The sequence below is a fragment of the Lepidochelys kempii genome, chromosome 1 (genome assembly GCF_965140285.1).
Source record: "Lepidochelys kempii isolate rLepKem1 chromosome 1, rLepKem1.hap1, whole genome shotgun sequence".
Classification (NCBI taxonomy): domain Eukaryota; kingdom Metazoa; phylum Chordata; order Testudines; family Cheloniidae; genus Lepidochelys; species Lepidochelys kempii.
Genome location: NC_136380.1, coordinates 198,185,445 through 198,203,673, shown reverse-complemented (window position 1 = coordinate 198,203,673; position 18,229 = coordinate 198,185,445). Strand labels below are relative to the sequence as shown.

At 41.8% G+C, this 18,229-nt stretch overlaps 1 protein-coding gene across 1 annotated transcript in view; it reads left to right on the top strand.

Moving 5' to 3' along the window:
• The window catches only part of ADGRG7 (adhesion G protein-coupled receptor G7), a 58,814-nt gene that overhangs the window by 25,578 nt on the left and 15,007 nt on the right, over positions 1–18,229 (top strand). The window contains 6 exon segments of the mRNA XM_073330657.2: positions 3,339–3,473; positions 5,297–5,397; positions 6,203–6,321; positions 6,421–6,522; positions 9,922–10,082; positions 16,083–16,235. Coding sequence (XP_073186758.2) covers positions 3,339–3,473; positions 5,297–5,397; positions 6,203–6,321; positions 6,421–6,522; positions 9,922–10,082; positions 16,083–16,235 — 771 coding nt within the window.

The window sequence follows — 18,229 nt, the reverse complement described above, 5'->3', positions numbered from 1 at the left end:
TGATGTTAAAAGAACATTAAGCTTGCAAAATCAAGCACACATAAATTAGGAAATGCCAGGATTAATCACAGTTGCATGTGAAAACCTAATTCAGTCCCATTGTTGTATGTGCATTATGATACAGTCTTTAATTATATGATCACATACTATTTTTCCACATGACCCCTGCATCATTCATTGCACAGGATGGACCTGCTCTGGGGATGAATCAGGGTTATACAGTGAAGGAGACTGTTGTCAATGGGTACATCTACACTTCAAAAACAAACAAACAAACATGGCAGCACATGTCACAGCCTTGGTCAATTGACTTGGGATTAGTCTAGGGGCTAAAAATAGCAGTGTAGACATTTGGGCTAGGGTTGCAACCCTGGCTTTCAGACTCTCCTGTCTGAGCCCAAATGTCTACAGGGCTATGTTTAGCCCTGTAGTGCGAGCTCTGCAAGCATGAGTCAGTTGACCCAAGTTCTGAGATTTGCTGCCATGGGATTTTTTTTGCTGTGTAGATGTACCCTATAAGATCTCTGCCTCAATTATGGTAGAAGTTGGAAAGTGTGTAGTGTGACAAAGTTCCTCCTCTACTTTGGTGGGTCTTGCGCTTATTGGTGGATTTGCTCTCCTTGGAGCTTCACGGCAGCCCTCAGTCTGGCTGTTTTTGTGAACCCACAGTCCAGGTCAACTCCTCCTGTGTCTGACTTGGAGTCAGGAGGTTTGGGGGGAACCCGGGCCTGCCCTCTACTCCGGGTTCCAGCCCTGGGCCCTGTGGAATGCAGCTGTCTAGAGTGCCTCCTGGAACAGCTGTGTGACAGCTACATCTCCCTGGGCTACTTCCCCATGGCCTCCTCCCAACACCTTCTTTATCCTCACCATAGGACCTCCCTCCTGGTGTCTGATAATGCTTGTACTTCTCAGTCCTCCAACAGTCCACGTTCTCACTCTCAGCTCCTAGTGCCTCTTGCTTCCAGCTCCTTACATGCGCACCACAAACTGAAGTGAGCTCCTTTTTAAAACCCAGGTGCCCTGATTAGCCTGCCTTAATTGATTCTAGCTGCTTCTTGATTGGCTGCAGGTGTTCTAATCAGCCTGTCTGTCTTAATTGTCTCCAGAGGTTCCTGATTGTTCCGGAACCTTTCCTGTTACCTTACCCAGGGAAAAGGGACCTACTTAACTGGGGGCTAATATATCTGCCTTCTATTAGTCTCCTGGAGCCATCTGGCCTGACCCTGTCACAGTAGTGAATGAGGGTGTGGATTGCAGGAACAGAAATGATGTTCTCATAGGTAAATACTGTCTTAAAGAATTGGATTCTATCCTTGCCTCTGCCACAGAGTTCCTATGTGATGCTGGGCAAGTCACTGAAACCAGACTTTTCACAGGAGATCCCGAGTTGTGTGTTCCTCTTTTTCTGTTGCCCAGCTTGAGACCGTGGGGTCTGATTTGCAGAAGTGCTGAGCACCCAGAGCTGCAAATTAAAGTCAATGGGATCTGTGCTTTGAACATATAAAGAAACAGCCCTTCTTTTAGAGGTGTTGTACTCTTTTTGCTTTATAGTGTTTTCCCCTTTTTTCTTTTCCTACTCACTACTTCCCTATCTCAACTCCAGTTTAAAACAAAATAAAACAAAACAAAAAAGCTACAATCCATGTAACTAGCAAAGATGTGCCAATTCTTCATCATGTTTATTTGCTCCCAGGTACTATCACCAACGCTATCCTTGTTCTGTTTGCATCTTTAGATCGTGAGCCTATCAGGGCAGGGTTTGTCTCTCTTCTTCTGAACAGTGTCAGACTGGGGCCTCAGGGAGCTACCATAATATAAATTTTTACGACTAGTAATAATAGTAATATCAAAGGCTCTGTACTTGTGTTTTCAGTTTAAATTGTTGCCCACAATATTTTTTTTAATTTTTGAAGTTATACTGCCACATAGTGAATTTTAAAGAAAACTCAGCATTTTTCAGTTACAAATGATGATGGAAAATTCGGGAAATCTATATCTGCAATGATCAGGAATTACCACCTTTTAAAGGCACATAACCCAGACTGTTTCTCCTGTACTCTCAATGGTAAGTACTCTGAAAAAATCAGGTCATAGGAGTCTCAAGTTGGGAACCCCAAATTGGTGGATATTTCTGACCGTAATCTTTGTGTTTCAGTACCCCATCTGTAACATAGGGATAATCTGAAAATAAACTAAGGATTTGGAAGCACACAGATATAATAGTGATAAGTGCCATGAGAAATTAATACTATATCCAGGGCAGGGTTTAAATAGTGTGCAGTAAATAAGGCATACGGGCACATGAATCCAATTATCTAGGTCAGCATTCAGCTGTCATAACCATGAGATCATCCTCTTTTCCGTCAGTCTCCTGCCTCCTTCACTACACCCTTTCCAACTTCTGCAACAAATGAAGCAGGGGTCCTGCAGACAACAACCTCCTTTACTACATAAGCCTGACTCACCCCGCAGAGAAGGTCCAGCCCCTGAATGAGGCAGGGGTCCTGTGCCAAAAATAGTATGTGATCATGTAATTAAAGATTGTATCACAATGGTATCTATCACAAACAGTACATGGGGGTGGGGGGGAAATTAAGTTTGCATGGGCAATGTTAATTCTGACATTTCCTATTTGAGTGCTTAATTTTGCAACCTCAATAATGTTCATGTTTGTATGTAACATGCACATAATGCATTTTATATCTCAGAGCTTCACTCAAGTGTTATCATTTAAAGATTTATCAGTCATACTAGAACTACTTAGAGAAGGACTAAGCTACTCTAGTATGGTGTTTCCTTTGTTCTTCTGGTGGCTTCCTAAAGTCGTTTCAAATCTAATTCTGTTTATGTAGCACACATTGTGAGTGGAAGGGGCTACAGAAGTCCATGGATTCAGAAGCTCAGGGTAGGTCTACAATGATAAAAGACCCGCAAGTTCTCAGAACCTGGGCTCCAGCCCAGCCCAAGCCCAAACACCTACTGTGTAATTTTACAGCTCCACAGCCCAAGGTCCCCTCCCCTCCCCCGCAAGCCCAAGTCAGCTGACCCAGGCCAGCCTTGGGTCTTTTATTGCAGTGTAAACATACCTTTAGTCATCTAGACAAGATCTTATTGTGTTTCTATGAGTGGGAGAAGTGACTGTGTACAGTGGGCCAAATTCTCTGCTTGCTGATGTAAGCTGGCACAGAGCTATTGAGTTAATAGGAGCTGTGTCAGTTTATAGAGCAAATAATTTGGCTGTGAACCTGCTATTCTTTTATTTCATTAGAGAATGGGTATAAAAATGGCCACTGTTTTCCCTCATATTTTCTTTGTGTGATGTACCATTTTTCTAACAGTTACGCAGTCACGTCGACTTAGAGACCATTGCCAGTAATACCCAGATCCTTACTTCTGTGCCGGAGAAACTGACCACCGAGAACATCTCTCGTGCTGCTAATATTGCAGAGCAGATTCTGAAAAATGATTCTAAGGTGAGAATCACCAAGACTAAAAAAGTATTTTGTTTTATGGCTTAATAGGATATAGTAGGATGTTTGGGACACTTTTCCTAGCCCCATGGAAAATCAGTCTTTTTGGTTTCACTTAATAAAAAACAACAACAAAACCCAAGTATCTAATCTAGTTGCGATACATTGAGCTATTAAACAGTGCATCTGAGTTCAGATCTCAAGCATCTTAGTGGAATGTCCCTATCTCAGTTTCTGGGATAACATGGTGGATTCATCTCTATCAATCACTTTAAATTTTGTGCATTTGAAATTCAAATATTGGCATCAACTGAACCTGATGTCCTACATTAACCTTTTTTTTTTTGCCTATCTACATTCGAATAATGTGAGGGGCCTATGCATCCGTTGGCTCAAAGCCTTTTTTCCCTAGTAATAGCTCATTTTTATTTAACATTTTTATTTAACAGGTTTATTACGGTAGTCCCTAAAGGCCAACCAAGAGTGGGGCCCCATTGTGCTAGGCACTTCATAAACAGAGTAGTAAATGGTCCCTGTCCTGAAGAGATTACACTCTAAATAGACAGGATAGACACAACACACAAGGTGGGGGAAAGGGTATAACACATAAGCAAAATGCCTCTAAATGTTATAAGAACAAGGAGAACTTGTGGCACCTTAGAGACTAACAAATTTATTTGGGCATAAGCTTTCGTGGGTTAAAACCCACTTCATAGATGCATGCAGAGGAAAATACAGTAGGAAGATATATATACAGAGAACATGAAAAAATGGGGGTTATTGTACCAACTCTAACGAGACTAATCAATTAAGGTGGGCTATTATCAGCAGGAGGAAAAAAAACTTTTGTAGTGATAATCAGGATGGCCCATTTCAAACAGTTGACAAGAAGGTGTGAGTAACAGTAATGCCCCTCTGCCATGTACATTGGCCAAACCGGACAGTCTCTACGCAAAAGAATGAATGGACACAAATCAGACGTCAAGAATTACAACATTCAAAAACCAGTCAGAGAACACTTCAACCTCCCTGGACACTCAGTTACAGACCTAAAAGTCGCAATTCTTCAACAAAAAAACTTCAAAAACAGACTCCAACGAGAAACTGCGGACCTGGAATTAATTTGCAAACTGGACACCATTAAATTAGGCTTGAATAACAACTGGGAGTGGATGGGTCACTACACAAACTAAAAACTATTTCCCCATGCTAATTTTTCCCCTACTGTTACTCACACCTTCTTGTCAACTGTTTGAAATGGGCCATCCTGATTATCACTACAAAAGATTTTTTTCTCCTGCTGATAATAGCCCACCTTAATTGATTAGTCTCGTTAGAGTTGGTACGACAACCCCCATTTTTTCATGTTCTCTGTATTTTTATCTTCCTACTGTATTTTCCACTGCATGCATCTGATGAAGTGGGTATTAGCCCATGAAAGCTTATGCCCAAATAAATTTGTTAGTCTCTAAGGTGCCACAAGTCCTCCTCGTTCTTTTTGCTGTTACAGACTAACACGGCTACCACTCTGAAACCTGCCGTCACTAAATATTATGTTAGTTCCACATTAGGAGTTTGTTTGTCTTGTTTGTTTGTTCATTTGTTTATTTTGGGGGAATTTATTTAGGAGGGGATCAGCTAAATGGAAAGAAAAAGGAAGGGATGGAAGGCGAGGCAGACAGGGCTGGGGAGAAGAGGGTTACTTATTCTATTTCATTTTGATTAAGGCAAGTGTTAACAAAATATTCTATCACAATACAGCGTATTAAAAGAAGTGAGTTCGTATACCATTCCTACTGAATATTTCCCTCTTTTCTGTTTGTCAGAATGCTATAGAGGCTGCAGTGGCTACAGTTAGCCAACTTTTGGATGCCAGAGTGAGTGAATTCAACTCTGCAAACGAGACCCTTACTAATATTACAGCAGGGTAATTACAATTTCTGTTTCTATTAAATTTGGTAAAACTAAACATGTCCATCCATTTAAGATTAAAAATGGAACATAGTGGGACAAATTAATCTCCAGGGTAACTCCACCAACTCAGAAGAGTTACCCCAGGGATGAATGAAGTTGGCCCAGTTTTCCTAATCTGGAGACAGTGAGGTCTAGAGTTGGGGATGACAAGTCAGGTTACCTGCATTCAGTTCCCAGCTTTGCCAGTGATTTGCTGTGTCACCTTGCGCCAGTCAATTAACCAGTGCCTCGCTTTCCCTGTCTGTACAATGGGAATAGGTGTTCTTACCCTACCTGCTGGGATGATGTGGACCTTAATGAATATTAATAAACACTTAGAGGTTCTTGTATGAAAGGAATCATAGAAGTGGGAAGCATTATTATTACTAGTAGGATATCCAGAGAATGGAAAAGGAGAGTTACTAGCATGCTAGTAAGTTGTCTCCTTGAAGGAGCAGGTTCCTGAACACATCAACACACTTGGAAAAAAATATCCAAGTTATCTAACCAACTATTAACTTGTAGCAATATTCTAGATTTTCCTCCTTGATGCATAAAAGGCCAAATCCTAATTCCACTGAAGTCAAAGGCAAATCTCCCATTGACTTCAACAGTAATGGGATTTGGCCCATTAGAATAAGAGATTTTTGGCCAAATTCTACCCTGTCCTATACTCTATGGAACAAATTTGAAGTCACTGAGGGAGGGCAGACAGGCTCTATATTCTGATATACTTTACAGTGGTAAAGACATTTACACCATTCCTTACTTCAATGCAGCCTCACAAAGACACTGGAAAATTTCTCTTTGAATGACTTTGCTGTTCAGCCCAACATTGCAGTTCAGAACATTTCATTGAATCCAGATTCAACTATAGCTTTTTTCTCTGCACAGACAGGTAAGCTTATTTGCTTTGTGGGAATTATAAGGACAATGAGCACATTTTTACAAATTCTAACAATTCGTACAAATTCTTTGGTGACTCTTGCCTACACAGCATCAGGAAGTTTACAGTCTGAAAATATTAATGTAGCTGAAAATGACTCTAACAATGCCAACAATATAGAAGTTCAAATACTGATCAACCTTACAAAGAACAGTAAGTACACTCTTCTCTTCCCCAAAACCTAGTGCTGGGCAAATTCTGCACAAAAGTGTTCTCACACTCCTTTGACTAAAATCTATGAAAAGATGTCTTTTTATGTACATATATTAGGGCACATATCATAGAACAAGAAGTGTACATGGCAAAGCTAACTGTGTGACCTTATTTGTGAATCACTGCTGACTTACCTGTAACATGGCCTGAGTTTTTATAACTGTAATGAATGTGTGGTTACAGAGCTACAGTCTCCAAAGTGAACCACTAAATTACACATCTCCATTAGAGGTTGGACTAAAAATTTCTGCTCCAAAACTACAGACTACTACCATGTAAGCTTAAAAAGAAAATTCTTTCTTAAAAAGAAAGGCCATTTTGATTGGTAGATATAGATAAGTAATTATTTTCTGCTACAGATAAGTAATTAATTTCTGACATGAGGGAGTCTCTAACTTCAGTTTGTCACTAGTCTGATTCTTTATTAAATTATAAGAAAACTTATTAAATGTAGTGTATATATAGAAAGCAAAAAGGTCATTTTGTTTTTGGTGTACTGCATCTTTAAATATTGAGTAGTCTGTTTGTCTGCTGCAGGGACAGTGGCCACTTTATGTTTCATTAAACTGGGAGTGACCCCTATATTTAGGTTGCCTAAGGTTTTCCTTCATAACATTCCTTAAGACCTTTTTAAAAAACAAGTTCTAACACCTCAATTGTTTGCAGCAGGCTTCTGAAATATGGCAGTGGGAAATGCCTGGGGCTAGAGAGAAATGTCTTTTCTTATTCCTGTGAACATCTGTTCAGGTTTTGCTGAGGTACACATATTTGACAATTGACGCTGCCCTTATGTTCCTCAGGGAAATGATGACAACTTGCCACAATAATGGTGACATGAACATTCCAAAGTGCTAGGCCTCTGCTGCTACCAAAGCATCAGCATCAGCATTACCTCACACACACACGCAGTTCAGCACTGGGAACACCTGGGCGGTGCTGGAGCAGCTGTAAGGATGGTATGGGAGAGAGAGAGAGCTAGGGCAGCCCAGTCCCTCCCCTGAGGATTACAGAGGTAATAGCAGTAAAAGGCTGTTTTAGTCTGGTAGCTCCAGTGGTGTAGAAGTCTGTGCTGTGGTACAGGACAGTCTAGTTTCAAATGATGCACGATAGGGGGATTGTCACAGTTGCACGTAAAAGCGTGGCGTTTTATTTCAAAGTCAAGCACTCAAAAGTTAGGAAATGACAGATAGACAATTTCCTGTGTAACCTTAATTCTTAATTCTGTGTATATTTATTATGGTATGGACTTTAATTTCATGATTACAATTTGATTAGTTCATGATGAATTTCATAATTACAAACCATTTTTTTCCACAGGACGCCTGCCTCATTCAGTAAACAGGAGGGATGCACAAAAGGACAATATTAAAGTTGTCTTATCAAACATAGATCTGGCATTTCCTAATTTTCAAGTGCTTGACTTTGTAACCTAAATAATAACATTCTTTTAACCATTTTTAATGTAATTTCAGTTGCAGAATGTTACCAATTGAGCTATTGTGTTCTCCTTCAAATACAGACTTTATATCTGTTCTCTCTTTTCTTGTTGTTTTCCTTTATCTGAATAAAATCATCTAGGCTAAAAAAAAAAGTACGTCTTCTGCTCTTTGTGCGGTGGAAGACTTAACAATGAACCCTGGAGAACTGGTTAAAACAGTGTCAAAGTCAGATTCAAGACTTACAGAATTTGTCAGACCACTCTGTTTATTAGCAAAGCGCTTTGGCAATGCACCCAGATATGTGAGCCTCCTGCAAAAGCTCAAGCTAACTTATTTAAACAGATAAGCCAAAGCCAATTTAACATAAGAGACAAAAAGAAGCAGAAACTGACAAATATACATACATATCTTATTAGCATACTAACGTTTACCAATCTCCTAGCTCAGTAGAAGCTCTAAGTTAATTAGTTTGAGGACCCATTGTCTCACACTCCTTGATGTTTCTCTTCCTGACAACTATATTTCAACAAACCCTTCAAGCAGCATTTCTCTAATGAATTATAATTTCAATATAATTCATTCTACTTTCACAACAGCTACTGTCTTTCCTCATCATCATTACAAGTATACAGTTTTTAAAAAATAATTCCACTTTTAGAAGTTCTTTTCACAGATGTCCATCTGTCTCTTAACTTCTATAATGTCACATCTGCTTATTTGCTTATTTGTTGATTTGATACTAGTAAAAGGTGCTATACAAATAATTAAATACACTGGAAGACTCTAAACCAGTGTGATCTAATTGCTCTGTAGCTCTTATTATTTTCACAGTCTTGTTCACCCTAAGAGAGACAATTCTGCAGCACTGCTCTACCTTCCCCATCCTAAAGGAGATGCAGTCTGCAGACTGATATATTAGCATTTTTCTCTGTTTGCAATATTTTTCTCTATTTTTGTTAATATTATGACTTTAATTTGTTGTTTAAGTTAATACATTGTAAAAAGCCTTTTTAAAGTAGTTTTTGTATGTAATTTCCTAGGTTTTCTTAAATTGAAAAGGTAAATACAAATTCTACTATGTGCAACTGTAAAAAACCCCACCCTGAGCCTTCTGCACTGCAGCATAGACTGCAGCAGGAGTTCTTGAGATACAGGTTTAACTATATTAGTTGGCAGAAAGAGAAGGCTTTTATCCCAGAGGGGCAGGATGGACCCCTGGGTGAATGTGCTGTATTGGGAGCAGAAGGATGGAGCTCAGCCTTGCTTAGCTCTTGGGTGAGAACTTGCTCCATGAGGTGTCTCCAGAAAATGGGAATAAACTGCTGGGGCCAGATGCTGTGCAGAGAAGGTGTATATTGGGGGCAGAGCCATCTATCCCCGTTCCTTTCACATATAGTGCATGAGCCACTGAGGCCATGTGCTGGGTCTGAGGGGAAGAGACCAGGACCTCTTCTCCCCCATCCCTATAGCTGCTCTGGCAGTTTTCACGTATTCCCAGCACCATGTCTGATTCTATTGCTGTGGCTTTGTAATCGTTGTGAACCTGGCAATTGGGAATGTTCATGCATATAGTTATTATTTCTTGCAGACTGCCAAAATTGCTCCAGGGCATGCAACTCTGAGAAAGGAAACGGTGATTTTATTTAACAGTTAATGTCTCAGCAAAAGCTGACTAGAATCTCATGGGGTAGAGAAAAGGTACTTCCTTAGCTCAAAGGGTTTCCCTTACAAATATTAAGGCTTGCTGTGTATAATGGAGGCGTAAGAGCTTCTCAAAGGATCTTTTACAATGGAAGTGTTAGGCAAGCTAAATATAGGAGTTGCTATCATCTACTTCTATAATAATCTGTTCCATGAGGTATCTGTGACCCTACATCTCTTTTCTCTTTGCCCAATGTAGGTTCATCTGGAAATAGACGTATTGGCTTTGTCTTGTATCAAAATGACAAATTTTTCCAATCAAAAAATTACAAGACTCATTTTAATCATACTAAACAAGTTATCTCTGGCAATGTTGCTAATGCAACAGTCAACGATGTTAAAATAGTCTTCAAGCCAAAGGTGAGTCCTCTTACAAATAGAACTGAGAGAGAGCGTATTCTAGAGAATGTTGCAGCCCCAATTATTTACCATTTCAATTGCCATAGCACCTACTGCCCACAACCAGACTAGGCAGGCACTAGAGAAACATATAGTAAATGACCATCTCTATCCCCTCAGTGTTGTCGCTGCATTCATAGAAGGTATGAAGTTTACAGTTTTTAAAAGGCTCTAGGGCTCCTTTACCTTTATTCTTTTTTAGTCTTCAAAAGAACAACATAATTCTATCATTGTTCCGTTATTGGCATGGGAGGGATGCCACCCAGACAGAAGAGGACTTGTCTACACTTAAAAGTTCAGCTGCTTTAACTACGCTGGTATAGTTAAAAAGGCAAAGCTGCGTAATGTACACTGGTATAACTGTGCTGATACTGGCATAGCTTTTTCCAGTTAGGTAAAGTGAAATAAACTATCACATAAACACCACCCTATACCGGAAACCTACTGACCGCTATTCCTACCTGCATGCCTCCAGCTTTCACCCTGACCACACCACACGATCCATCGTCTACAGCCAAGCTCTGCGATACAACCGCATTTGCTCCAACCCCTCAGACAGAGACAAACACCTACAAGATCTCTGTCAAGCTTTCTTACAACTACAATACCCACCTGCTGAAGTAAAGAAACAGATTGATAGAGCCAGAAGAGTTCCCAGAAGTTACCTACTACAGGACAGGCCTAACAAAGAAAATAACAGAACGCCACTAGCCGTCACCTTCAGCCCCCAACTAAAACCCCTCCAACGCATTATTAAGGATCTACAACCTATCCTAAAGGATGACCCAACACTCTCACAAATCTTGGGAGACAGGCCAGTCCTTGCCTACAGACAGCCCCGCAACCTGAAGCAAATACTCACCAACAACCACATACCACACAACAGAACCACTAACCCAGGAACTTATCCTTGCAACAAAGCCCGTTGCCAACTGTGCCCACATATCTATTCAGGGGACACCATCACAGGGCCTAATAACATCAGCCACACTATCAGAGGCTCGTTCACCTGCACATCCACCAATGTGATATATGCCATCATGTGCCAGCAATGCCCCTCTGCCATGTACATTGGTCAAACTGGACAGTCTCTACGTAAAAGAATAAATGGACACAAATCAGATGTCAAGAATTGTAACATTCATAAACCAGTCGGAGAACACTTCAATCTCTCTGGTCACGCGATCACAGACATGAAGGTCGCTATCTTAAAACAAAAAAACTTCAAATCCAGACTCCAGCGAGAAACTGCTGAATTGGAATTCATTTGCAAATTGGATACTATTAATTTAGGCTTAAATAGAGACTTGGAGTGGCTAAGTCATTATGCAAGGTAGCCTGTTTCCTCTTGTTTTTTCCTACCCCCCCCCCCCCCAGATGTTCTGGTTTAACTTGGATTTTAACTTGAAGAGTGGTCAGTTTGGATGAGCTATTACCAGCAGGAGAGTGAGTTTGTGTGTGTATGGGGGTGGGGGGATGTGAGAACCTGGATTTATGCAGGAAATAGCCCAGCTTGATTGTCATGCACATTGTGTAAAGAGTTGTCACTTTGGATGGGCTATCACCAGCAGGAGAGTGAATTTGTGTGGGGGGGTGGAGGGTGAGAAAACCTGGATTTGTGCTGGAAATCACTTTAGATAAGCTATTACCAGCAGGACAGTGGGGTGGGAATAGGTATTGTTTCATATTCTCTGTGTATATATAAAGCCTGCTGCAGTTTCCACGATATGCATCTGAGGAAGTGAGCTGTAGCTCACGAAAGCTTATGCTCTAATAAATTGGTTAGTCTCTAAGGTGCCACAAGTCCTCCTTTTCTTTTTGCGTATACTTGTAGTAAGTGCCTTACACTGGTGATGTTGGTAGTCCATCGGTAACAATGATGATGATATCACGAATCTCATCTGTGGCTACGCATATGACTCTGAAGTCCGAACGCTGATGCAGAGAATCAGCCGCACTGAGGGTTTGGGAAGTCTGTATCCATGATGTTTGATGGTGCAGCTCTATGGCGCCTTTCACATGCAGCCTGGAGACAACTGTGTCAATACTGCTCGAAATTGTTGCAGGCTGATCTTGTCAGAGACTGCCAGTGAGTCCTGTTCTGAGTCATTTGCTCAAGTTCTTTGGGGCTAATGCCAGCCCTCTGGAGACTGCTCTTCAGGCTGTCTTTGAAGGACTTGAACAGATGACCCTTCTTTCTTTTGCCCTGCCTCAGCTCCTCACACAAGATATGTTTTTGGGGAGTGGGTCTTCCATTCTGATGAGATGTCCAGTCCACCTAAGTTGCACTCTCAACAACTTTTCCTCATTGCTGGTTATGTTTGCTCTCTCAAGGACCTTATTGTTGGTCACTCTGTCGTGCCAGCAAATGCTCATTATTGAGTGGAGGGAGCGGATGTGAAATTGCTCAAGGTGTTTAATATGCTGTCTATAAAGAGTCCATGTCTCAGGACTGTACAGGAGAGATGTTAGGACCACCTCACTATAGATCTTCAGTTTGGTGGAGAGGTGGATGTTGTGTTATTGAAGACTTTTGTTTGAAGTCGGCCAAGGGCCTGGCTAGCTTTACTATTCTAAAGGCAATTTCCTTGTCAAGGGAACCATCACTGAAGATGGTACTGCCCAGATACTTGAACTGATCCACATTTTTCAACTTTGTGCCTTGGATGGAGATGGCTGGCACCGGAGCATTGGAATGAAGTGCAGGTTGGAACAAAACCTCTGTCTTACCGAGACTAATGGTGAGGCCAAAGAGCTGGGATGCTTCAGAAAATCTGTCAGCGATTACCTGAAGGCCATTATGTCTGTGGGCCATCAGGGCACAGTCATCTGCAAAGAGTGCTTCAATGAGAAGTCGCTCCGATATCTTGGTTTTAATGTTTAATCTTCAAAGACCAAAGAGGGAGCCATTGAGTCGGTAGCGGATGTATGTTCCCTGAGCCAAGTCCCTTGTGGCATGGCTGAGGATGCAAGTAAAGTACAAGGTGAACGCAGCCTTGCTTTACTCCATTCGAGATTTTGAATGCGTCAGAAGAGTCATCATTGGAGAGCACTTGTCCTGTCATGTGATCATGGAACTGGCCCTTCTTGGGCAGCCCAGTTTATGTAGAATAGCCCGTAGACCCTCTCTGTTGACCATATCAAAGGCTTTGGTCAAGTCGATGAAGACTGAATAAAGGTCCGTGTTTTGCTCTGAACATTTTTCCTGGACCTGCCTTACAACAAAAATAAGTCCATAGAGCTATGACCTGGTCTAAAACCACACTGCACTTTTGACAAATTCTCCTCAGATATATTTGCAAAGAGTCTCTTCAGGAGAATGCGAGCAAGTATTTTCCTTGCTGTACAGAAGAGAGTAATGCCTTTGTAGTTTCCACAGTCAGCTTTGCTGCCTTTGTTTTTGAACAGTGATACAATGGTAGCATCCTTGAAGTCTTGTGGCATTTCTTCTTCCTCCTAGATACTGCTCAAGATGTTGTGGAGCACCTTGATAACCTTTGGGCTTGCTGCTTTGTACAGTTCTGTTGGGATTCCATCCTTTTTGGATGCCTTGCCAGAGTTCAATTGTTTGATGGCTTTTGTGACTTATTCAACTGACAGAGAGAGGTCTAGGTCCTCTTAGATATGTTTCTCAGGTAGTTGATCAAGGGCACGTTGATCAGCTGTGTATACTAACATAACTGCTTCGGCACTCAGCTTTTACTGGCATGTCTACGATAGCAAAAAAATCACATCCCTAAGTGACATAGTTCTGCTGGTAAAACTTCTTAAGTACAGACCAGAGCCTAAATCAGAAATTTGAGAGGGACAAAAATAGTAATTTCTCTACAGAAAATATAATATAATAAATTCTGGGAACACGAAAAGGATAACATACCAAATACAGTCCAACATACCTATTCATTTTTGGGTGTTACCTGAATTCTACTTGCTTTTTTTTTTTTTTTACCATATCCCTTACACTCTACCTTCTTCAGAGATAACTCCAGGTGCCTCTTGAAATAGCTGCAAGTTTTGCCTCAATTGTCTTCTCCCCAAACTTGTTCTATATGTTTATTACCTTTTGCATGCAGTGATCTGTGTGAATTTCCTATTTGATCGTGATTTCTGAATTTTTAGATTGCATTATCACACGGTCTGGAGTGGCTCAGGACCATAAGTGCCTACCTCAGGGCAGACTGTCAAAAGCAGGGCAGACACCCGAAATTGGTGGTGTGTTCTGTAATTAGACTTCATCAACCCAGTACCAAATGTGAACTCCAAAAGTACTACAATAGTCTTCTCGTGGAGTCACAAAAAGTCCCTACAGACACTCCAGTCTATCTTGCCACCCAGGCAAGCTGGACTGTATGATAAATGGTCACTTACACTGAAAATCACAAAACACCAGGTTACACTCAGTCCCCAGAGACCAGTCTCTCACCCAGGTCGATTTGCATCCTAGATCTCATACCAAAGACAAGACTGGTAGCCAATTCTATAGCAAATTAAGTAAAGTCCTATTAGCTAGGAAAAACAAATAAGAGTTATTGAGAAGTTAAAGCAGGTAAAATATATGTACCGGTGAGTCACAGTCTATAATTCCAAATACTAGCAGAGATGTAGAAATCTGCCAGTTTCCCAAAAGTCTCTCAGGGCTACCCAGAGTAACTCTGGGGATCTCCATCTTCTTGTTCAGTTATTCTGCCCTGTTAGAATCCAAATAGTCCAGAGATCAAGAATTCTTCCTTCTGTCCATACTTATATCTTCCTCTCACAGAAAACAAGCTGACAGGGTCCCTACCCACGTGGGCTCTTTCTTTGACTGGCAGAAAGAGAGGAATGCATTTAGAGTCTTTGATCTCTGGTCATCATACACAATGACCACTTGCCTACAAATGCACAGGAATTAGTGCTTTCCAGTTAAAGTTCTTTATTTGCATTATACAAGACTTCTTCAATGTAAATGTTTGGTATTACATTATAATAGAATACAAAACAGTGAAAAAATGCATGCAGCATGCCATTAGTTTTGATAAAGTTTAAACACCAAATGCATTCTTATAGATTTAACAATCACTTTGATTTACACTAAAACACAAGTGAATTGGCCTGGCATCCAGCTATTCATTTTAAGTGTTCAGTAAGGCCTGGGATGTTGGCATGAGCTGGCACCTCATCTGCCAATGTCACATGCATTTTTTTCTGGAAGGTAACATTTGGCCTCTTCCTACAAGCCTTTCTTATGTGGCTAAGATTTGGAGGATCAAACCCATTAATGTGATGGAGCAAGATTCACTATGATAGATCATAAACTGGGTGGATTGGAAAATAAGTATCACTCATATTGATTCATGTGAGCATTTCAAAGTCCTTTGTATATGTTTGAAGTCCATCTATCATACACAAATAATGCAAAGGGCTGTTTTAATTGCAAATTTCCACAGATGTTATGAAAATGCAAAATTGCAAGCTTTATTTATTAAAAGTATTAAACAGCCATTTGGTATATAGGAGTAGGATTCCCAGTGGAATGCATAAGTTTCTACCTCTTGGTTGTAGTGCAAACCCAATTCACTTTGGCAGCATTTGAGTGTTACTGTTATCTGATGATTGCTGTTTGGCATATGTGAAATTCTGTCCAATTCTGTCCAATTCTCACTGAACATGTGTTTCTGTCATAATTACCAAAACAATTTCAGCAAATTGGCAGTTTGTTGGCAGTCTCAACAATGATGTAAATGGAGACTGAACTATCCTCTTACCCCTCAAATGGAAAGTTGAGGTGTATTGTCAGTTCATGAGGCTTAATTGTCTTCAACATAAGATCTCCCATAAAGTTGACTGGAAACTCCGCAAGCGTCTCAGTATATGTGTTACCTCTCCCTTCAGAAAGAACAGTCTTTACCAAACACAGTTTCATTGGTGTATCTTTGCAAAGTGTTTGTTGCCAGTTTTTCTTCTTGTATTCCCGATCCACAGTACAATGCGTTGGAAATTCTGCTGCATGATTATGCATGTGTCTTTTGGGATTACGGTGCAAATGACTGGAACACAACAGGCTGCACAAAAGAAGGAAACAAACAGGAATTGAGCTGCAGGTGTAATCACACTACTAATTTTGCTGTATTAATGGTAAGACGTTTTGTAACAGCAAATCATTTGTCTTTTCTTCTCTGTTGTTGGTGGCTTTATAATAGCAGAACGTAAGTATAAGGCCTGTTCCAAACATACAGGACGATGCAGTCCCTGCCCCCAAAGAACTAATTATCTAAGAGGAGCAACAGAAGAGCAGGGGAGGGAGAAAGAAAACCATACAATCAAGATTTTTAAAAGATCAGCTATCCCCAACTTCTCCTTTATGCAGACATTGCTAGTTGCCCAATTTCTTATAGGTATCATGGGAGAAGTGACGCTTGAGAGAGCATAGGGACCGACGTTATCAGACTAGTGTTTCACCTAGTCCAGTATCTTGTGCCTGACAGTGGCCAATACCAGATGAAAGGGAGGTGCAAGAAAATTTTTAGTTGACAATTGCAGAATAACCTGCCATAAGGGAAATTTCTTCCTAACCACTTTTAGTTAGAGGCTGGATTATGTCCTGAGGCACGAAGGTTTATATCCCTTCTAAAAAAAATTAAAAAAAAAATCCGATCTTATATAACTGAATTTTCTCATTATCCATATAAACGTCTAACCCTTTGGAGAAGTCTACTAAGCTCTTAGCCTTGGTTATATCTAGTATCAAGGAGTTCAATAGATTGATTTTTTTGGGGGTAAAAATATCTATTTTATTCATTTTAAATTTGTTGCCTCTTAGTTTCATTGAATGTCCCTTTGTTTTAATAACCAGAGAGTAATTAGGAATTAATGGCTTCTCTGTGTCATTCATTATTGTGTATATCTCTGTCATATCATCTCTAAACAAAACAGTTCCAGGGTGAAATCCTGGCCTCGTGGAAGTCAATAATGGGAGTTTTGCAATCAACTTTCAATAGGTCCAGGATTTTACCCCTAATCTTTTAAATCTTTCTTCACAGGCAAGTCTTTCCATGTTTCTAATAATTTTCATCACCCATCTCTCAATTGCCTTTATGTACTATATCCTTTCCTAGATAAGGTGACCAGAAATTAAAACAGTTTTGCACCTAAGGGTGTAACTTTGAATTATGTAATGGCATTATAATATTTTCAGTGTTATCTGTACCCAGGCCCGCCCAGTGTTATCTGTACCTGGGGGAGGGGGGAGGAAGAGGAAGGGGGCAATTGCCCAGGGTCCCGGGCGATTTAAAAGGACCGGGGGCCCCCGGCTGCCACCTGCTCTGCAGCGGGGCTAACGCAGGCTTCCTGTCCGCCCTTGCTCCATGCCGCGGCTGCTCCCGGAAGCGGCCAGCACATCCCTGAGGCCCCTGGGGAGGGGGTCTCCGTGCGCTGCTCCCGCCCCGAGCACCAACGCCGCAGCTCCCATTGCTGCAGGGGCAGTGTCTGTAGGCAGCGGCATGTGGAGACCACGTTGGCCCCCCACCTAGGAGCTGCTGCCAGAGGGATGAGCTGGTATCTTTTGGGAGCCGCCCGAGGTAAGTGCCGACCCCCTGACCCTCTTCTGCACCCCAACCCTCTGCCCCAGCCTTGAGCACACACCATGCACCCCTCCTGCACCCAAACTCCCTCCCAGAGCCCATCCCCACAGCTTCTCCCTCACCCAAACTCCCTCCCAGAGCCTGTGTCCCTCACCCCCTCCCTCACCCAAACTCCCTCCCAGAGCCTGACCCCTCACCCCCTCCCACACCCAAACTCCTTCCCAGAGCCTGGACCCCACACCCTCTCCTGCACCCCAGCCCCCTGCCCCAGCCTGGTGAAAGTGAGTGCGGGTGGGGGACAGCAAGCGAGGGAGGGAGGGGGGATGGAGTTAGCAGGGGGCAGGGCCTCACAGAAGGGGCAGGATGGGGCGTGGTCTCAGGGAAGGGGTGGGACAAGGGTGGAGCAAAGGTGTTTGGGTTTGCGCAATTAGACTATTGGCAACCCTACCGGGTGGGCACGTGGAAGCCCTGGCTGTGCCAGAAGAGCGCGCCCAGCAGTGCAGCCGGTAGCTTGCTGGGCACCAGTCAGTGCGGGCACAGCACCACCCA